The sequence below is a fragment of the Zonotrichia albicollis genome, chromosome 8, assembly GCF_047830755.1.
Source record: "Zonotrichia albicollis isolate bZonAlb1 chromosome 8, bZonAlb1.hap1, whole genome shotgun sequence".
Lineage (NCBI taxonomy): Eukaryota > Metazoa > Chordata > Aves > Passeriformes > Passerellidae > Zonotrichia > Zonotrichia albicollis.
Genome location: NC_133826.1, coordinates 9,001,135 through 9,023,748, shown reverse-complemented (window position 1 = coordinate 9,023,748; position 22,614 = coordinate 9,001,135). Strand labels below are relative to the sequence as shown.

Below are 22,614 nucleotides of genomic sequence, written 5' to 3'. Positions count from 1 at the left end.
GTGTTACAGCCAAAGTGTCTCTTGCTGTAGGGAGTTAATTAGAGCCAAGGCTATAAAGCTCTTTTTGCTGCTGTGGAACTCAGCTATTGGGGGCAGCTGGAGGCATCATCTGCATGGAAACCATCTGAGGAGCCCACACAGGCTTGCTTTCATTTAGAAGCAGAGTTATCACAGCAGTCCCAATAACCCATGAAGCTGAAATGCGAAACCTTGCTCAGAGCTTTTCTAGAACTCATCACCAAAGCAGGTTTCATTGGAATGTGTTGACTCCCTGACTCTTATATTTTTGGTGAGAGTCCTTGGTTTCCACTGCATTTTTTCTGCAGAGTTTTTCTGCATTTTTTCTGATACTGAAAGGGTATCATTGGTCTGGCACGTTGGACACACAGGGGAAAAGCAAGGTTAGAAGATTATGAAGAAACTGTGAGAGTCAAATGGGCTTGAGGTATTTTTGTGGCTCGCTCATATGAAAAACAAAAAAAGCCATTTCAACCCTTCAATCCACCTTTTTGGTGGATCCCCTTCCCCCAAGGCTCCCTCACCCCATGACAGCATCAGAGATTTGTGAATGTGAAGTGGGATCACCACAAACCCATCTCAAATACAAAATGCAGGGGCAGACAGACACCAGTCCTGGGGGCCAGGGGATGTGCAGGAGCCCTGTGGTAGAATGCACAGCATTCCCAGGGCCCTGGAGAAGGCTGCCCAGCCCTTTCCATGCGCTGCCTGCCACAGCTCTGCTCCCATGGGACACACGAGCTGCTCACATCACCCTGTGGCCGTGGGGATGGACTCAGTCCCTCAGGAAGCTGCCTCTGGCTTGGTTCAGATAAGTTCCTATCCCATCTCCATCACCCTGCTTCACACATCATGAAAGAAGACAGATCACTGCTGTTCTCACTCCAGACAGCCCATCACCTCCTCTGAGTGACTCTTCACTTTTATTCACACAGATCCAGGCTCATGAAATGCAAACCAAGTGCCTTGGGTGGTTCCCTGCCCAGACCCATGACACCTCTGCAGGGTCTGTAATTGCTGTTCCAGGCAACTGCTGCTCATCTCAGCAGATATCATCTTCCTGCCTCCAGAAATGTGTTTTATCACTCCTGCTCTCCAAACTGAAACAGAACCTTTTCCCCAGAACATGGAAATATAACGGAATAAAAATTGTTACACAAGCCCAGACTACCAGGTTAGGTTGGCACTGTTGATGGGAACTTTTGCTCTGCCATTTTCCTGCAGGTAATGACAGAGGAAGGACAGATGGCTGGGAAGAGCTGATGTACTTCTGTCCCCCCAGCTACAGGTCTGCCTGGAAGGGTGGCTGTGTGCCCTCAGCAGAAAGCACATCTAGGAAAAGGGGAACTCTGCTGGGTGAGTCACAGGATGCACTAACTCTGTGCAGTGTTTTCTCCTCTGCCACCAAATCCTTGTGCGACCTTGGTCACATCACTTCATCTCCTGGCACATCCAGTTCCCTACATCCAAAACATCCCTTTTGCCTGTTTATTTCCACTCAGACTCCCAAGTTTTGTTGGAACAGCTTCCTGCCATGCTTTGCACCCACAGATGCCAACACCTCTGGGTCCCTGCATCACTCTGAGCACTGATGTAGCAAAACCCAGAGTGCCTGGCTTTCAAATGCCCTTTAAAATGTGAGGATCAAGATGTATGTCCTTACTCCTATTTATTCCTTCCACCTGCTGCTGCTACCTTTTTCCCTGTGGGGAATAATGAGGCAAAATATTTCATACAGAATGGGCTCTCTCCTTTTCTCTCCTCAGCACTTAGCACCTGCTCATTAATGAATGTACACCCTGCACATCGACTGGGGCTGGTGCTGAATTGAACTTTGAATGCCTTTTCAGTGCCATAGCCTAGTTAATAATTACTTCTATGACTCACTCAACTCCATGCTGCTGGAGCACCATTAGGAGAATTGACAGCAAAATAACAGAAACATTAAACCTAATGATTTTGCGAGTGTTAAAGTGCTCCCAGTGTCACCAAAGAAGAGCCTTGCCCTCTGGCAGTTGTCTCCCCCACTCCCAGGGGGGTGTTTTTTTCCCATCCCTGGCATCACAGAGGCACATCAGCTGGCTGGTCCTTTGAGGTTTGGCAGCAGGAGTGTGGGGTGCCCACGTGTGCCATGTGTGCACAGGCAGAGACCAGCCCCATTTCAGAATGGAATCATAGAATCTACTGGGCTGGAAGGGACATTAAACATCAGCCAGCTCCAGCCCTGCTGCCATGGGCAGGGATGCCACCCACTAAACTGGGCTGGTCAGGGTTCCATCCAGCCTGGCCTCCAGCACTTCCAGGGATGGGGCATCCACAGCTTCCCTGAGCAGCCTGTTCCTGTTCCTCATCACCTTCTGAGGAAGGAATTTCTTCTTAACATCTAAATCTCTCCTCTTTTAGCTTTAAAAGAACTTCTTCCATCCTGTTCCATCACTATCAGCCTGTTGCAGATAAGAAGTTTCTCTGACAATTTTATTCCCATCAGCAAACTGTGACAAGTTCAGTTTCAGTGTGGTCTGGCATCTCCCCACTGCCCCTACATCCTGGAATTCCCCTCCACCAACCATGCCCTGCCAGAAGCCCACAGGCTCACTGTCAGCATGCCTAAATGCTCAGGGAAAACACTCCTGGGTTTTCCTCCCTGTGTCCAGGGACAGAGGGTTACCCCCAGCCTTGCTGTTGGGTCGGTGGTAACTAATAATGGGAGTTAGCACCATTATCCCAAAGCTTTCTGAATGTGGCAACAAACCTGAGAGGTTTAATAAAAGATTTTGATTCAAAAGGAATTTCCCCCACTGGTATTCCCCAAAGCAAAAGTGTTTCTGTGAAGTAGGCATTTCCTTTTATTTTAAGAGGAAAATTCAATTTCTCTTTCCTTTTTTGTTAGCCAGCTCCCCCTCTTTGCCTTCATTGCCACAAATTCCCTAATCTCGTTATTTTTGCGTGTTGGAAAAGTGTAATCATCCGAGCCATGAAATCGAAGACAACAGCATCACTTCCAGGGAGGTGACTTAAGCCAGAGGAATTAATTCTCCCAGCAGACAGCTCTTATTTAGAACAAATGTGATTTTCAGAACTGAAGCTATGTATTTAATGAGGCTCTATGAAAACATACGTAGCCCAGAGCTGCTGGGAAATTCAGCCCTGTGCCAGAGAAATGCATCGAGTCAGGAAAACAACATCCAACAGGATCATCCAGCCAGTTCATCCCTCAGTTCCCTGCAGAGAAAACCCATCTCTGTTTTGCTGACCCTCAGAGACTGCTGCTGGAACAAGGGAATCTACATACATTTATTTGGGGTATGAATCTGTCCCACACAAAAGGTGTATTTGGAGGTTTAATCAGGAAAAGAGATGGTGTTTCCTCCCTCTCCTTCAAAGGAAGCCAGCAGACACGAGCAGGTGGATCTCCACACAACGCAGGATTAAGGCATGGAAGTCCTTGTTACAGATGTTACAGATATTGAGAGTTATGGCTTTATTCTTTTCCTGGGAAAAGCTGAGCTCCCCATTTTCAGCCCTGTGCTTCAATTTCCTTTCTTGCCTGTTATCTTTCTCTTTACCCAGAGCAGGAGCTGCCCTACTGCCACCCACACAGCAAAACACCAGGGGCATGGATGGGGCTGCTGGACATCTGCATGGGGTCAGACCACATTCAGAGAGATTTCCAGAGACATATGGCTATGAAAATCCATTTATCCAGCAAGGACACAGCAGAAGTTTTGGGGCAGTTGTTGTTTCCAGACAAAGGATGAGAAAGCAAAGCCATTTGTAGATCACCATGTGGGATGGAGCTGGAAAGGGAGCCTCAGGGAGCTTTCAGTTCTCTGCTGCCTGGGCTCACCTCTCTGGAGCAAACAGCTCTGCCACTCCCAGGTGCAGCTGTAGCTGCCAGATAAAGGTTATTTTTCTCCAGTGAGCTCCACGGCCCTGTGAAAGGCTCCCAGAAAACAACTTTGGCTACTGATTTGCACAAGCAGCCTTGGTGTGCAGGCAGCAGTGATATGCCCAGCCCTGAGCAAGCTGCATGAGCCAGATCCCCTGGGTTTGTACGTGTAAAACCTGCCTCCAAATGGAGACTGCAGAGACCTGGAGACAGCAAATGGGATAAAGCAGCAGCTGCTTGCCATGGGGGAAGGAGGATCAGCTCCTAATGATAGCATCATGTTTGCCTGGCTCAGCTGGAGATGAAAAGATGAACTATAGATCAAACTGATTTCTCATGCCGAGGTAACAACAGAGAGGGATTTGTCTCCAAAAGAAGCATCTTTTCTGCCTACATGCCAGCAAAAGAAGTAATTTTTCTGTCTGACTTTATAACTTCATCAAATATCCATCTGGCAGCAGGCCAGAGCACAATGTATGAAGTTGTATTCGCTGTCACAGCAGATGGATGGGAGAAACTCCAGTGAAGATTTCAGCAGGAGAAACCCACTGTGATGTCTTGGGGAGGGTACACAGATCCCAGAGGCATGGCTCATTAGAAGCATTGAGGAATTTGGCTTTTTGGATTTGATTGAAAACAGGGGGTCTGACAAGGAGTTGTAGTCCCCAAGCTGCCTTTGAAGTTTGGTCCTTATGTGGAGACAGAGTTCAGCAAGATCTTTTTTTAGGGGTGCCTGGAGGATTGAGTAATAGAGCAGCACTCGAGCGTTTGGATCGGAAATTTCATCTGGAACCTGGGAAGTTTATTTCCTGGCAAAAGCATCATGAGAACCAGTGTATTCTCAGGACAGGCCAATTTCAAGAAATCAAAATTTCCAGATGACTTTGGGCTCCCTGGAAAAACTCCTGGGGACTCTGTGTGCGTGAATGCCCTGAAAAACCTCATCTGTCCTCCCAGGCTGACACTGTCTGTGCTCTGAGGCTCCAAAACCAGCTCAGTGTGGGCAGGTCCTGCAGGGACAGGCTCAGGGTGATGATGATGATGATGATGATGATGAGTAGCAGGAGATCTGCTGGTGGAAGCAGTGAGATGTGCTCTGCCCAGGCTGTGTAAATGAGATGAGCAGAGGTGTGGGAAGGAGCCTGTGTGGAGCCATCCTTGCTGACCAGCCCTGATAGCCCAGCTGCCTTCTGCAGCCTGGGTGAGCCGTGGTCACCCCCAGACTGGCCACCACTGCATGGGCTCAATCTCCAAGACCTTCAAATTCATTTTAAGATTGAATAAGTCAAGCTCCTGGCCTCCTGAGGAAGTGTGTGAGAGCAAAGTGTGTGAGACAGCAGCAGGGAACTGACACCTGCTGTGGCTTCAATCACTCTGGGGACATGTGGCAGGGCCACCCCAAAGGGTGAGCTCCTTGGGGCCATCAGTCTGGAATCCAGGAGTTTTAAAGGAATTCTCAAACCTCTCCCAGAGCAGGTTGTAGTGGGGCTGCTGCAGTGCCCGAGGGTCTCTCCCAGTGCTGAAAGCTCAGCTGAGCTGACAGCATCTGACAGTGTGAGAAAAACAGCCTTTCAACCTTTAAATTGAGCACATTTGCCATGGATTCAATGGAGACTAATGACATAAAAGCTCATTTTACTTTTTTTTTTAACAGAGAGACTCTGCAAATAGAAATTTCACATTTTCACGGGGGTTTTTGCTCTTTCAGGGATTTTTTTCCCCCTCTTCCTTTCCTTATGCAAGGAAAATGCCCAGTTTCTTGCACAAGACAGACCTGGAAGGTTTGTACTTCACTGTGGGCTTGGGAGTCCTGCAAAAGAATGGCTGTGCAGGAGCTTTCATGGAGCTCCTGAGCCAAAATCAGAGGAATAAGGCAGAGAGCAGTAAGGGCTCCTGGGCAAATGTGAGCATTTCACAGGAGGGAAGGATGGAAGGAATCAGCCAGCTCAGCCCATTGAAAGAAAAGCTCCAGGAGATCTGCAGCAAACCTGAAATGTTTCAGGGATAAAAATTTCCAGAAGGTTAAAAGGTATCCTGGTTAAAAGCCATTGTTGGTACAAAGATAAAAGGAAATAAACCAGCCACAGATAAATTTGGTCTGGAAATTAGAAAAAGCTAATTGCATTTCATAGAATGTTTCTGGTTTGTTCTTCCAGATGGAAAGAGAAGCTCAGGTTAGTGCAGGAATGCTACAGGCTGCAAGTGCAGGAGGATGGCAGTGGATGCTCAGCAAACTCTCCTCCATGCTTTTCTCTCTGGCCCCACTTTTAAAAAGGAAAAACCTTTCCAGGGAGGTTTTCCTAACAACCAAAAAAAAAAAAAAAAAAACAAACCCTTTCTGCAGGGAAAAGGTTTTCATTTTACACACATTGTCAGTGGAGCCTTCTTAGCCAGCTAATTTCTCAGGTCTTTAACCAGCCAGGCTGCCTGGAATGGAGAGATTTCCTCTCATCTCCAATCACTTGGCTGCACATGGAGGAGAAGCCCTTTGACGAGGTGAATTTGCAAGGCTCTCAAATCCTCTTTATTCTCCCTGTGCCATCCCTCCTTGACTCATCTCCAGGAGACCATGTTGGGCTAAGCCCAGAGCAGGCACAGAAAGGTGACAGCAGCAATCCTAGACACACAGGCACACACAGATACAGCTCCCTCCCCTGCACCATAAATTAAATATCATCTCTACCCAGGGCTGGGGAGGATCAGCTGAAATAATCCAGCCCAGTCCTCTCTGATTCAGAGGCACTGAATCAGAGCAGCCCACAGCCCTCACCCAGCCCAGCCCACAGCCCTGCTGCTCCTGTGTCCCTGGGATCCCAGAGTTCACATCTGGCCTGGCCAGGTGCCCAGCTGGGGGTTAAAAACACACCTGCAGCCAAAAAAGGCTGAATTTGGTTATTCCCCTGTTAGTCAAAGCAATGATAGTGGGAGCCTGATGTGGGACTAATGTTTAGGCAAACAGGTTTTCAAGGAGAACTGGCATTTGAGAGGCAATGTGAATTCTTAGGGACACTTTTTCCTGGGAGAACAAGCAGGAGAGTGAGGAGCTTGAGGCAAAATGCACACAGACAGGATTGGGGCACACACACAGTCTGGGGATAAAGAAGAAGGTGGCTGTTAGAATGAAAAGGCAGACAGGCCAAATGCTTTCTGAGTGCAATTATTTTAATGTGTCTCTCTTTTCCAAATTCCACATTGCACACACGGAAACAGCAATTTTTATAAAAAGACTCACGCCAGAAATGCTGACTTGGAGAATAGGAACTCTCCTTATCTCCCACTACACAAGGAGGCACGAAATTCACAACATCAGGCACAGCTGACCATGGGGGTGAGCAGACAGACAGACGTGGGAATTACAAAAGACAGAAGAAGGCAAGAGCAGGGAGGCAGAGGATGTTCTCATGGACACCATGCTGGGCAGGCAGGTGTGGGTCACAGCTTGGGGGCACATCCACCTCACCGGGGCATCACTGTGGGGCACACCCACACCAGGGCATCACTGTGGGGCACACCCACCTCACATCAGCATCTCACTGCTCCTCCCCCTCTGCCTGCCCAGACACCATCTCTGCTGGCTGTGCTCTCTTGGTCAGGCATCGCATTATCCACCTCTGGTAGCATTTCACAGGGCAGCTGTGATGAGGAGTGATGCTCTCCAGTCCTGCTTTTCAAGACTTCAGCGAGCAAAGAAAGGAATTGTGTGCTTAGCACTTGATTTTACTAATTTTTTGGCTCTGAGTGCTCAAAGAAAATCTTGCAGTAACCATATTCATGTGGGAAATGTCTCTAAAAGATTTCCAAGCTGTTGTATGCTAGTGAGGCCAGCAAGTTGGGAATCAAACCTACATCAGCAAGCTGTTCTGCCTAATTGCTACAGCACTCACGGGCAGGCAAAAACTGAGGGAGCCTTTTTGTCAGCACAGCAGTTCCTGCATTCCTGGGGCAGTGCTGGGGGCAGAGCCCTCCAAGAAAGTGAGCTCTAAGAGAGATCACACAGGGGTCAGGCTGTGCAGATCCACCCAGCTCAGAGCAATCTCCAGATTCAGGTGTGCCAATGCCAACCTTGGCAATGCTCATCCCTAAAGCAGCTTTCCATGGAGCTGGAGCAGGTGTTTGCCCCTCACAGCACACATCAATGACTTGCCCAGGACCTGGAGGCTGTACCAAAGATTGAACCTGCATTTACCCAGCCCTACACAAACACCCTTCTCCCAAACCTGCCTCTTCTCCTCCCAATCACTGCAGACCCACCCTGCTAAAATCAAGATGTGGAGAAGGAGCTGTTGGAGCTGGAGGACTCAGGGACTCACATTACGACTCTTTGGTTAACCTTTTATCAAGGAATTACTTCAACCTCATCCTACCTGGGCTCATGCAGGGACATCAGCTGCCCAGGGGCTCCCCAGAGCAGCCAGGACACCTCCTGCATGGCCTGTACAGCACCAGGGCTTTTCTCTCCACAGAGGTACCTGGTGGCCAAGGGGAGCCTTGGCCATGCCACAATCCCTCCCTGTCCTCCAACATTTCCCCTTCAGCCCTTCCACCTCTCTCTACATGGATTTCTGGTGGTTAAAGCCTCAGGGCTGTGTTGTCCTCAGCCAATCAAGCAGCTGCTGCTGGGCTGAATGGGAAGAGTTTCCTCCCTCTGGCTACAGGATATATAAAGTTGTGTAAGAGAGAGATGGATGGAGGGAACATGGCATGGAAAACACATCTCAGAATACCCAAAGGGTGGTGAGGCCATGGGCTGTTTGCTGACCCTTCTAACCTGGGAAATCTGAGCCATCAAAGGGAGGTAGGAGGATGCAAGATGAAAAGAAGCCAAAGTGTGCAGCTCTCTGCTGCAGGATCACAAATGATGGGAACTGACAGACAGTCAAGGCGCAAATGGATTATTTCATGGGGGAGAAATCCACTCAGGGCTGCTACATACAGGCACCACTGCCAGCTCAGGAAGCTCCTAAGCAATAGCACATTGGAAGCTGGGAAAGCACTTCTGGCAAGCAGCATCCTGGTTTTCCCCTGTCTTTATGTTCCTCTCCAGACCTTGCTCACAGTCTTGTCAGAAGCTGGATCCTGGGCTAGCCGGGCCACTGCAGTGAAGTGGTGTGGTCCAGATGATTCCCTTGTCATCCAAAGTCCCAAAAACCACACTTCAAATATAGAGTTACCATAAACAGAGGACCTGTGCAGCCATTCCTACTCAAGATCCACTCTCTTGCTGCTGCCTCCCCACATACAAGTCCTGCCTGGCAGTGCTGTCCTTCCCCACACTGAGCAGGAGTCAGAGCAAAGCCCATCAGCACAGCACTGTGCTCCCAGCCAGAGTCCCCCAGGGAAAAACACAAATCCTTTGCAGCATTATTCCATCAGATTAGGGTCTTTCTGAGGCACAGGGGGCATCTTTGCTTGGAACAGCTCTTGAAAAATTCTCTTCTGCAAACTCATCCCACTGCTTTGTGAGCACCCTGAGCACTCAATTTCCTGCAGCAAGGATCCACTCCTGGGCAATGGATCCCACAGTCACCATCTTCCAGCAGAGCTATTCTGAAGCCCATACAGTTCTGAAGCCCATACAGTCATCTACCCCCTGCCCTGAGGTGTGTCCCAGGCCAGCCTTCCGCAAAAATATGGGAAGAATGTTGCCTAGTACTCAATACATAATCACGGCCCAAAGATTTAATTTGCAGGCTCCTGTTAGTCTCTGGTTACCCCAGGAGCTCATCCCCAAGGATCCAGCCTGACTGATCTTCCAAGAAATACACTGAGAGGAGTAGCACAGCTGCAGCTCAAGCTCATTAACGTGAGAGGAAAATACCAGCGCTGATTGTGATCCTTGTGGTTCCTTCTCTTAGAATGGGCAGTAAAATCACCCAAATGAGGGCAGGCTGGGGCAAGAATTTTCAGCAGAGGAGAGATGGCTTCACACTGCTTTTTCAGTAGCAAAGACATAGCTTTGTCCCTACTGCCAAAAAGTCTGGCACTAAAAATGCTGAAATCTTCTTGTGACTGAGTGGCAGCAAGCTGTAATTTACTGCGTTCCTGCTTCTTTTATGTCCAAGAATTGCTTCACTTCTGAGAAGAAAGAGCTGTCATTTGTCAGTCCCAGGTAGCTTCTCCTTCCAACTGTCACATTATATCAGACAAATTAATTCATTCCCCTCTTCTATCTGCTCCCCAAAAACGGCAGCGTATTTCCAGGAACCGTGATCATCTTTTCACAGCAGCATCGTTATCAGTTTTCTTTTTAAAACTGTATAATGGGCATGTTTCAGCAAAAAAAAATCTGGATTATTTTTCTTTCTGCTGTTGCATCCATCTCCCTTAAAGTGGTTCAGAGAGACCTGACTGACTGCTGGCTTTCCACAAGCACCTTCCCCACGCCCCTGACTGATGGCACAATTCCAGCCCGCCCATGGCAGCGTTTGGCTGGCTGCTGACAAAAGCTTTGCCTGGGTTTAGGATGTGGCCAGGTCCCTGGGCAGGTTGAGCTGTATGGCCTCTCCCCCTGTGGAGTATTTGGCCACTGGCCCGTTGCCCTCCATGGTGAAGAGTTTGCAAGCCTTGGCGTTCTCGTGCACTGGGGTGGACTTTTTGGAGGAGATGGGGGAGTTGGTGGGGCTCAGCTGGACAGCAGTGGTGTCCTGCACCGTGTGCTCGCTGGTTTCAATTTCAAAGGCTGTGTTGCCAGGTTTGATGAGGCCGATGTTGGAGCCTGGTTTGGATTTCCTGGCCCCGTGGGCCGGGGGCCTCCGGCTGCAGATGCAGCAGGCACCGAAGAACGTGAAGGCCACCACCAGCAGGATGGGCCCGATGATGATGGGAGGGTTGTTCACAGGGAGGAAGGTCCCAAAGGCAAAAGCTCCCACTAAGGTGATGTTGATCCCTGCTAGCATGATGCAGAGTCCACAAGCACAGCAGAGAGCAGGGGAGGGGAGGCCCTGGGGCCGGGTCTTCTTCTGGGTGGGTTTTTGGGGCAAAGAGGCACTGCTCTTTTCACTGAACATGCTGGGAAGAGTCTTGGAGGTCACCTCAGTCCTCACAGGGTGAATGCTGTGTTGTGAAGACTGTTTCCAGTCTCCTGTTGCCTTGAAATCCTGGAGAGGAATGAAGAAGCAGCTGTTAGGGCAATAAACCAAAGCACATATTCCCTGCCATTCCTGGTGACCAGCATCTTCTCTGGGTCTGCTGGTGCCAGAAACTAAACCCAAATCCAAGCCTGCTTTCAAGGCTGAACTTGACTTCCCTTGAACTTGACCACCCTGACTGTGGTGGTCACACGTGGTCACCCTCAGGCTGGAGCACTGAGCCCAGCGTGCTCCATGTCCTTTGCTCTCCATGTGGATGATGCCCAAGTGAATCCGAGCATGCCACGGCCAGAGCCTGTGCCATAGCTGGTCTCACAGGGTTTGTCACCACCCACACAACACCTGCCCAAAATAACAGACTCCAGGACTGCCCTGAACACCCCTCACTGCAGTACTGGTGGTGTATTTTTGAATGGGTAATGTCCACTGTTGTGACAGAAAGGGGACACTTTGCTCCATGTCTCAGTTCTCCAATAATTGAAATTAGTCATCCAGCTTGCCTTTCCAGCTAGTGGGATAAAAGGCCCCAGAAGATGACCCAGAGAATCCCCAAAGATGTCTGTACTGGGAGGCTGAGCTGACTACAGAGACAACCCTGGAGATCCCTCGAGCAGGTAGCATTGGATGCTCAGTGATACAAACACCATCCACAGACACTGAATGACACCCTCTCAGTCACACAAATCTGCAATAAAATGGAGCAAATGTGGCTGTTTTGTCAGCTAGACCATGCTTTGAACCATGCATCTCACCATCTTTGGTGTGATTACAGGAGACCCCATAGAAGGGGACTGGGAATCTTGTTTGCAGCCATAAACCCAAACTTCTACAAGGCTTGAGCACTATCAGCTCCAGGATGGAAGCTCATGGAAACTGAGATGCTGAAGCTGAAAAAGAGCCTGTGTGGGGATCTGTCTAGGACCCAAGGCAGTAACACAGCCCTGGCTGACAGCAGCAGCTTCTCCATGGAGGAGATTATTGGATGTGATGAGAGCTGGATTTGTGTTTGCCGTACTTGCTGGGAAGTCAAATTGCCAGAAGCAAATTTGTCAGCAGTTTGCTGGTGATGTCTTTGATTTTACAGGCAGGAAAGCGTTTCTCTTCCCAGCCAGATTGCAAACAATAGCAGTCTGCTCTTCCTTCCTCTCCTGCCTAGCTCCCTAGCTTCTTCCCTCCTCTCCTGTCAAATCCCTTTCTGAAGTGTTGTCAGCAAAAAACTGATACCACTCAGTTTCTATGGCAGAGCCAAGATGCTCTGTTGTGCTATCAACACCCTGTAGCCACTAAATTAAACAAAACCCAAAACAAACAAAATCAAAACAAAACAACACCCCAAAACCAAAGAAAAATACAAAACCAAAGAAAAACACCAAACAAACAAAAAACCCAACAACAAATAACAAACCATCACCCATCACGCTGACACACACCAGTGGGATCAGCCGGGCATTTTCAACATCTTTCCTAGGTTATAAAATTTTCTGGCACCTCCAGCTGAGGCAAAGCTCTCTGCTGCCCTGTCAGGTGTCATATCTCATTTCCTTGGCTTGGGCTTTTGTTTAGACCTGGATGTGTGCAGCACTGGACTTTCAGCAGAGTTCCTGTTCAGTGAGGCAGCTGGAGCTGACAGGGACAGGATTAAATCCTTCCCCATCTGGGGATGCCTGGCTGGGGAGAAGTCTCTCAGCAGGCAGAGATTTTTTAAGGATACTGAGTGTGAGAGAGAAAGGGCATTTTCTCCGTCAGCCAGGCTGACACACATCCATGTTTGCCTAGCAGGGTCCTTTTGTTCTGCCTGGGAACCCTGGCATGCTGATGGGAGCTGGAGCCCTGATTCTGCCTCCTTCACCAGCCCTGCACCAGCAGCAGGATAGCTTCTGGTTAAAAACACATTTTTGCACTGTTTGCAGACCAGCCCAAACCTTTAGCACACAGAGGCTGCAGACACCCCAGTGTGGCTCCTCCCCTTGGTTTGCCCCACATTCTCCCACTACAAAATACCCACCAGGGAACTGCAGGATAGTTTAAAAATATCACAGACTCACTCCATCAGCTTTCTTCCTCCTGGCTTCTCACCCTCACCTGCTTCCAGTGTGAAGGAATTCTCCCTCCTGGAAGAGCCAGGCAGCTGGGCTCCAGCAGGACACTCAACACCCCAGCTGTTTCTGCTCTTAGGCAAGGCATCACCAGAGCTCTGCCTGCCCCTGAGATTTTCAAGAGGAATTTCAACCTGTTGCCCATCCCATCTGTCAGTGGGCGCCTGTAGCCACTCCAAAGGGACCCTGTGGTTTCTGGCAGCTTTCAAGGCTGCAGAGAGATCACCCAGCATGGTCCCTCATAGCTCATTTTCTCTGCCTGGCAATATTTGTCCATCATTACAGATCCCTGAGCACAGGGGCTGAAGCTTGTCACACCTTCTCTACAGCTGCACCAGAAGTGTTCTATGGCCATGGTATGTCCAAGGAAAAACTTCTTTCCCCTTGCCTTTGCTTGCAGCGTCTACATGGGGTAATGGGCCTTTCCCAGCAGAAAACAATGGAATCACTGGAGATTCCTGCCTGGAACCTCTCCCAGCAGGCTGGGGGCAGGAGATCTTGGAATTCAAGCATGATCGCAGAACACGATCCCAGAGCATGATCTGCACACACACCACAGGGTAACTCACAGCACAGAGAAATGTTTGGACTGGGAACACCTAGAAAGTAGATCAGTGGTTGCTTTTGTCTTCATCTCCATGTGAAACATCAGGGATTGCACACAAGGAATTCCTGTTAGACCACCAGATGACATGGGGCTGAGAAAGCCAACAGAGCAGTGGAGGATAAAGCAAAAAAGAAACCAAAGCCACAGAATGCCTTACACTATCCTCTACCTAACAAGGCCCCATGACAACATAAGGTCCATCTTTATTCTGATTGTCATGTACAACAGGAACACCTTTGCTCTTCTGTCATCTCCGAAAGCCCAGGCTAATGCTTCTCCATCCCCCTCTTAGGCACAAGAATGGGCTGATGTGGGTCAGGTCCCACTGCTGACCTGCCTGGGGATATCTGAAAGCTTTTACCTTTCACTACAGTGAAATCAATGGCTTAAAAAATTACCAACTTTTCAGCTAAATTATTCTGATTAAAATAACCAACTTCTGTTCCATCAGAAGTGGGAAAAGTTCTCTTTGGGCTCTTTGCTTGAAACAAGGTTCTTTTCTTATCAGTCAGAGTGTAGATTTCTTCTCCAAACAATATTTCAGCATGAAATGCACTACTGCAAGCACTGCTGTGCAAAAATAAAAGCTGCACACTCAAGCTGGCATGATGGAAATCCACAGGCTATAATGATTCCTTCCAGGAGAATAGCCACTCCTCCCTATACTCTCAGGGGGACAAAGACAGACTTTCACCCATATCTCTGAGAGTTCCTAGAGCTTGAAGGTCACACTGACATATTCAGCCAGCATTTTAGGAGCATTGTTTAAAGCCACAGCAGCAGCACCAGCAGCATGCACAGCCAAGCACGCTTCCCTCTTAGTTGTAGTGGAGAGAAATTGAGCTGTCATCCTTCAGTGCAGCAGCACAATGAAAATATTTGACAGACCACAGATGAGTCCCCTTTCCAGAGGTGTGATGGCACAGAAAAATAATGACAGTGATCAGCAAACTGAAATTGCAGTCAGACAGCTACAACCACCCCACACACAGGCAGGCTCACAAACACACAGGCAAGCAACATTCAGCTGCCAGGAGAAGCACAAGACTTTTTTTTTTCATGGGCAAACTGCTGGGAAAGTCTCTGGCAGGGCAGAGAGAGGCTGGGTGTCTGGAAGGGGAGGACACTCACCTGGGAGGGAGCGCGGAGCCGGGGAAGGCGATGGAGGGAGCGGCTGCCCGGGGTCTCACCCTCACCCTTCACTCGGGGATGGCAAAGCCATGGTTCGTCCCAGCAGAACGGGGGCTGGAAGCCTGCGGGCAGAGGGATCTCACATCTCTGCTCCCCTCTCGTCACCGAGCTCAGGAAACTTTGCTGGGGTGTCAGGCGGGCAGTCCTTGCAGAGCTCAGAGAGCTCCGCCGCTTTCCCCCCACTTTCTCCCTGCCCTCGGAGGACGATGCTGCTCTCCCTAGGCAGGTGGGTGCTCAGCCGCAGCATCCCTGCCCCGCCGCATCCTCTGCCGCCTCCTCCTCCCGCAGCCCGCGGTGCCCGGAGGCTCAGCCCACCGCCCACCGCTGTCCGGCGCCGCTCATCCTCGCCCCGCTGCTTTTCCTTCTTCCTTTTCTACTTCAAGGCTGCAGCTCCCGCCCCCTTCAGCTGACAGAGGTGCCCGGAGCAGAACAGCCCCTTTTTCCCCAGGGGAGAGGAAAAACCCGGGAGCGCATCCCTGCCGAGGGTCAGCCCCGGGGCGGAGAGAGAGAGACACGGCCGGATGCCGAGGAACGGCGTGCGGGCTCGCCGGTGCTGCAGCCAGGCACGGAGCCCTCCAAGGTTTGAAACGCACGTAACGAGAAATTAAATAAAAAAATGCAACCGGTGTTCGGTGCCTCTGGATGGTGGGGGGATGCCGGAGGGATGAGTGAGGGGGGGAGTCCGTGCTGGGCGGCCGGCGGTGAGAGGTGCAACGTCCGGAGTGTGGGGAGCTGCTATGAATAAATAAATAAATAAATAAATAAATGGATGGATGGATGGATGGATGGATGGATGGATGGATAGATAGATAGATAGATAGATAGATAGATAGATAGATAGATAGATAGATAGATAAAAAGTCCCCAGATGCAAAACTAGTGTTTCAAATGAGGGGGTGAGTCCGTGCTGGGTGGCTGGCAGTGAGAGGTGCAATGTCCAGAGTGTGGAGAGCTGCTATGAATAAATAGATAGATAGATAGATAGATAGATAGATAGATAGATAAAAAGTCCCCAGATGAAAAACTAATGTTTCAAACAAGGGGCTGAGTCCGTGCCGGGCAGCCGGTGGTGAGAGTTGCAGCATCTGGAGTGTGGGGAGCTGCTATAAATAAATAAATAAATAAATACATACATACATACATAAAGTAAATAAATAAACAAATAGATAGATAGATAGATATACCCCAGATGCAAAACTAATGTTTCAAATGAGGGGGGTGAGTCCGTGCTGGGTGGCTGGCAGTGAGAGGTGGAACTTGGGGAGTGTGGGGAGCTGCAGTAAATAAATAAATAAATAAATAAATAAATAAATAAATAAATAATAGATTATAGATAGGTAGATAGATAAATAGATACACCCCAGATGCAAAACTAATTTTTCCAGATCCATGGTAGCCTTAGGGGTAGTTGGTCTAAAATCACGCCTCATGCTAGACCCTGTGTTAAGCACAGCCTAACTCCCACATTAAGGGGCCAATCTCTGTCTGTTTGCAGAGCTGGTGAGCACAGGAGACCTGGCAAACTGCAGCTGTGCACTGGATGGAGTAGAGATAATTCTCCCAGAGCTTAAGATGTGTTGACACTCAGCTGTCCTCGTCTGCTCCCCCTGCTCCCACTGCTGTAACCAGCCTGGCTGCTGCCAGTGCCTGCTGAGCACAGGCTCTTCTCCAATTTATTGCTGAAGAATCCTGTATGAACCAGGCTGGAGATCACTGAACATCAATCATGCCCCTCTCTCTTTCAGAATGTTGCTTTCATGAGAGAGAGAGAGAGAGGAGAAAGGTAACAGAGGCAGTGAAAAACAAAGGTCAAAGAGAGAAATCACTGAGGAGGAACAAACACTTCTCTCTGTTCTCCAGGCACCACTTCAGCCTGAGGATTCTTAATACAGCAGCATCCTCTACTGCACCATACTGCATTTCACTTTACAGGTCATCCTAGAAATTCAGGCAAAACCAAACTTTACAGAAAGGAGTTCAGTCTCTGCTGAGGAAGACAACTCTGTTTTCTCCTAAGCTTGAGCAATGCCAACAGCACACGACATGGCTTGAGCAAGAGGGCAGGAGGATATCAGAAAACCAGCACTGCTCAGATGTGTTGACTGCCTGAGCTTACAGACAGAAATGACTGGGAAATCTCATTTCAGACCTTTCCAGAGATGCAGTATCTCCTCTAGGGACTCCCTGGACCTGTAACATGAAGTTCAAAATGCCTCAGTGTGCTCAACCTTTCCAGAAAAGTGATGAGAGAGTGTACAATGGAAGATTTTGTGGAGAAAACCTCCCCCTGGCACCTGTGAGACAGTTCCACACGGGCAGAACTGGTGTTCAGTGTTTGCTGCCTGTTGCTGGGTGGAGAACAGGAGTGGCTGAACCCATTCCTGGTGTGGCACCCCAGAGTCCAGCAGAACACTCCAATAATCCATGTTTATGCAGGAACTGTGGCTGTCAGAGGGGAAGAGACTGCCAGGGTCATTGATTGGAGCCCACTGCTCTCACATTGTGTAACAGCTCAGGCTCCAAAGGGGCCAATTAATACTGAACGACCTGTCAGTTGTGCCCTAATTGCACAAAGCAGTGATGAAGAAGGCTGCTCTTGCTTCCCTTTGCTTGTTGCATGACTCTCCATCACACCTTCTTCTTAATGGCCCATAAGCCCCCCAAAAAGCCTTTAGAAACAAAAAAAGTTACATTTTTCAGGCTTCACTGAAGCAGTAATTCTGTGCTTTGCATATGTGGCCCTGACAACTGGCAGACTGCATTCATGTGATTAAAACAACTGCTAATTCAAGAACTAAAATTAAAGGCTAGATTTCCCACTGGTATAAATCAGAGCAGATTCATTTCCTTGCAGAGCTTTGATAGCTCATGAGCATTCATGATTTGCCAAGGGGTTTCTGCCAGACTGATGGTTTCTAGCTTCAAACTTGCCAGGGACTGGGAAGCCCTGCCTTTTTCAGAGGAAAAATCCCAACCCTGTGCTGACTAGAAATAATATTCCTCTGGGAGAAACTGTTTGTTCCCAGCTTCTGCTGAATTCAGAGATTAACTGAAGTCAGAAATTTATGAATGTGAGGAAGCACTGCCTGCTGGTCTTTTCCCACTGTCAGTTCCTGACTGGTTTCACCCTCAGAAATCTGTCTCAGGCACTCTTGCACCCACCAAGGCTGGGCTTTAGTGCCACCACATCCTGCCCTGAAGCAGGTCAGCATGGTGAGTGCCACAGTAGGGAGCCCTTAAACTTCACACGGCTTATGAGAGGTTTTTCTCCATGTGAGAATGGCTGGGAAAAGGTGGGAAGGGTGGGAATGTTCCACAGAGCTTTCAAAGGATTTTGGTTGGGACTGATCCTTGGGGGAAGGCACACAAGCAGAACAGCAGCCTGACCCCTCAGCACAACAGGAGCAAAGTGCAGAGCCCATTCTGCTGCCTGTTGAACCGTGCCTGTCACAGAGAGAGCACTGGGAGTTGGTGTCCCTTAATTAGATCATTAGACAAAGGTCACTGCAGAAAGCTCCCCCTGCAGATTTCCATGAGGCCTCCAGATCTGGCACCTCTCTGTGAGTTTACAGTTTAATTGCCTCTTAAGGGGAGGAAATGCCAGGCTGAAGCTGCTGTTGCTCCAAACCAACTCTAAATGCCACCATGTCTGTGTGAAAGTTTGCACTACATCAGGATCCTCATGGCTCATGGTTCTGTGCTGCCTCTGAAATGCAGAAGAGGCAGAGACCAATTTCTGCAATGTTTGTCTCTCTATAGCATCAAAAAGGAGGCAAAAAAATTTAGTATTTGTCATTCCTAGAGGCAGCTGTGAAATTGCTATGCAGAAGATTTAAACCCACAAAGGACACACCTCCTTGTACATTGCGTGATTAAAATCACAGGACTCTGCTGTGGACAGCACCAGTATTAATGTGCTCAGACCTAGAACACAGACACAGCTGGACCTGTCAAACACAACAGAGCAGCTGCAGCTCCAGGGACACGATGTTATCATTGGGAAGGACCAGGGGAGGAGAAACCTTGCTCTGGGTTTGCCACTGTTCTCCTAATCTGTGGTACTGGCAGCTGTTAAGGCAGAATAATAGGTACCACCAGCCTGACATTCAGCATCACTAAAGCTTTGCCTCTATCCTCTGACCTGATGGACTAGCAGAACACTTCTGTGGTTTATTATGTTTTTTTTAATAATCTGGAGATGGTTTTTCCCCATCACACAAACAAACAAACAAACAAACAAACAGATTAACTAAACAGGCTTCCAGAATTTCAAACATGTTTCTTCTTCCTGTGACATCTTCTCACAGCTCTGAAAGGTTAGTGGACAGGAAACATCTGTGCAATTGGCTGTCCTGTTACACAAACAGCTCAGTAGTTTTTTATAAGGCTTTCTCAGACAGGAGGAAATCAGTGGGTCAGTTATCAGCCAGGGGCAAATGTTTTTAATTACCATGCAGGGAGGATTGGGTCTATTCTGTTTGGCTCTCAAAAGTTCCCACTGACAGTCTAATTAGCAAGCAGCATCCCTGGAAGAGGAGGCCTGAAGTTATGTGGTTTTACTCACCCAGGAGGCAAACACCCAGTTGATCCTCCTCTGTCACATCATGGCTCTCTCTGCCAGCCAGATCACACCAAAGGGCAGTTGGTCTGGAAGAGACAAAACCACACTCTGTGCCCATCAGCAGCTCTGCTTCATCATTCAAATGCTGTTCTTCAGGCACTTCAGTGCTACACCTTCTTCTTTAAAAGAAGGGCTGGTAGAGATTTTAGTTGGACTGTTTGTTCCTCATAAACTGAAATCAGCTTCACATCTTAGAGATTATACATTGGATGTTACATGTTACATATTAAAACAGTTTTCCTTATTTTTCCCTTCTTCTCCAGGAAGAATACACCAATATATCTCACCTGTGTTTGGGTACCACTACAAGAACCACTGATGCACAGGGGAACAGAGTCAGGCCCCAAACAGGAGGCATCAGGGTTAGGGGTAGGCTTAGGCTTAGGCTTAGGTTTAGGCTTAGGCTTAGAGCAAGGAGCTGTCCTTCCAAGGGGATTTAGGCTCTGCTGTTGGGAGTATGCCTCAGGTGAATTTGAAGACATTCCTGAGGATGGGATTCAGGTGGCATCACAAACAGCACTGGAATTTTGATGATGAAGAAAAATCAAGTTAATGGGATCTGAGAGAAAGCAATAACCATTCTTGGGGCTGAGCCCTACACACAGGGAAAGGCCAGCCAGCCGTGCCACTTTCTGATGGGGATGATGGAGTGCATCATCCATTGGGAACCAGTTCCACCCAGGATCCATTATCCTGCCCACAGAGTTTTCCTGTCCATCCAGGCACTCCAGTGCCCCCTTGAGCAAGGCACTGCTGCCCAGTTCAGCCATGCACAACATCAGGGCCTGACTGCAAATGTGCTCTCAGGTGCCTCAGATGCAGATATGCTCACTTCTCTCATCCCTGTGGGGAAAAGCATCCACATGGTTAGATGATTTAGACCAACAGAATCGATTGAGACCAACAGAATTGATTTCCCAGTAGAAGCAGGCTAAGGTACTATATGAGTAAAATGAGGGATCATCACTTTCCACATTCAAGCTGTCCCTGGACATGGAGACCAAACCCCCCTTTGAAACAGATCTGCTGCTGCTTTGTGAGCCAACAAAAAAACTGAATTTGTGCCTGTTCTATCCACCGGATGGTCATCTTGCAGCATGCCAGACCACAAGAGATGCTAATTACCAGCAGCACAAATCACATTGCTCTCACCAGGTTGGATTCCTGGAAAATTCTGCTTTGAGGGATGTCAGACTCAACATCATGAACAGATGGTGTTTCTGTCTGAGGAGGAGACATGTCCTTGATCAGTCTGTCACTGCTTAGGGTGCTGACATTTTTGTTTCTCATCCAACAGTCTTCACCCAAGGGCTGAGGCTTTACAAGGCAGCCCAAAGTCTACAGGGATGATTAGGACCTGGAAACACAGACAGAAAAGCAATGTCAGGGTGACAGAGTCCATGTCCCTTCAAAACATCTAACAGCTTGGGCACAGGTGTTATCTCTTGTAAGTTTTTGTGGTTTCAAGACCTCTTGGGACCCCCATGGTTTGATCTGCAGCATAACAGTAGAACACTTCTCAAGGTGAGTCCTTAACTCTTCAGCACAGCAAAATGGGCAAGAATTAAGTGAAAATTAAAGATTAGAATTAGAAGTCCTTATGTGAAGGTCTGAAAAGCTTTTCAGTGAGTATTTTATCTCCTCAGCTGTGGGGTGCATTAAGAACCAGACTGCTCAGATCCTTCTGGGGCTTATCCAGATCCCACAGAACTTCATGGAAGTGGTTGCAGTGACTTCAGCAGGCTGTGAGCAAGGTCTGTAGGATGCTGTCCTGTGAGTATTTACCCTCTGGTAGAGAGCAGATGTCTGCCACCCCAGTATGGGATATCAAGTTATCCCATGACAAAGCGCAGGTCATTAATCACATCCTTCAGTGAAGTGCTTGTAAGGTCATCACGTCAGACCCTGCCTAGCACCATTGTGCCTGCACAAGTTTTATTTTACACAGAGCCCAGGGAAGCATCTGTTTGAAGCACTTGACTCCAGCTCATTAGCTCTGCCACAAAGCCTCTCTCCCAACACATTTAATCTTTCTGCCTCTCAGTTCCAGCATCGTCCTCCCAGCGCCATCAGCGGACACAGGGAGCAGCTTGTCCTCTCCCTCCAGGTACCTGCTGTCAGGAGGGATTCAGGCCTCAGACACACAGACCACAACTCCTGGTTTTGTCTGTGGCAGACACAGAGAAGCACAGCCCCCTCAAGTCCCCACAACCATCCAGGGGTCCATGGGGAGCCACTGCTCCCACGGGTTTGAGATGCGCTGTGTGAGGTAGATGTGCAGTTAATGCACATCCAAGAGCAGGATTCAGAGAAGGAAAAGAAATCCCATGATAGTTATGTGCTATGAAAACTATGGCAGCTCGTACATGATTAACTGAGCAGGCTTTGGCATCAGATCCCCAGCAGAAAGCAGCACTGGGATCTGATAACTCTTGCAGGGTTTTATCTACAGCAGCTGAAGAGAGAGGTGAGGTGCCCCAAGTCAAATGGGTTCTGGCTCCTGGAAAGAGCAGTCACCTCTTCTTTCAAACAACAGGCACTCAGCAGAGGATCCTGTTTCACCAGAGTGATGGGGTCCATAAACAGTGAGTTAGGAAATGTGTCTTCTAAGAGCCAAAATGAGGGATGCAGGACTCCAGGGGCTCTCCAAATGTGGTTTATTCCATCCAAGAGGTTACAGCAGCCCAGGGTCGTGGGTGACAGAGCCTGTGCCCACAGCTGTCAGCTCCAGCTGCAGGCAGGCCTGGGCACCCTTTGGTTTTGGTTACAGTGCATTATATACTTTTCTTTGCTGAGCATTTCAATACAGTAGAACCAATCTATACCTTAACTTTTATCTATAGCCTATCATAACTACTGTAATTGCCATATTCATGTTACTGTTCTCCAATCACTAAAAGTTAGTACATTACAGTTTAAGCTAGAAGTTGTTTTTCAGTTTTCTTGCAGCGGAAAATTCTGAGACTTTTTTTCTGCTTGCCACATTTGCTGGCTTGCTTGCCTGTGCTATCTTTCTGCTTGGTAAAAACATCTTCTTGTTTGGGGTGGGTTTATCCTTTGCTCTAAGCCGCAAAAACCCCTTCTAACTAACACACCCTTGGCCT

At 48.7% G+C, this 22,614-nt stretch overlaps 1 protein-coding gene across 2 annotated transcripts in view; it reads right to left on the bottom strand.

Annotated features, from left to right (window-relative positions):
• Positions 1–5,498: 5,498 nt before the first annotated feature.
• TMEM275 (transmembrane protein 275) overlaps positions 5,499–22,614 on the bottom strand; it is a 28,643-nt gene continuing 11,527 nt past the window's right edge. Inside the window, exons 2-4 of one of the 2 annotated variants that reach the window (XM_074545855.1) lie at positions 20,663–20,867; positions 19,454–19,536; positions 5,499–11,004 (exon numbers count right to left, since the gene is read on the bottom strand). In XM_074545855.1, coding sequence (XP_074401956.1) covers positions 10,366–10,914 — 549 coding nt within the window. In that variant the 5' untranslated portion in view covers positions 10,915–11,004; positions 19,454–19,536; positions 20,663–20,867 and the 3' untranslated portion in view covers positions 5,499–10,365. Of the gene's footprint in view, positions 11,005–14,829; positions 15,315–19,453; positions 19,537–20,662; positions 20,868–22,614 lie in introns of those variants that run through there. The other variant, XM_026790480.2, reaches the window with a different exon arrangement.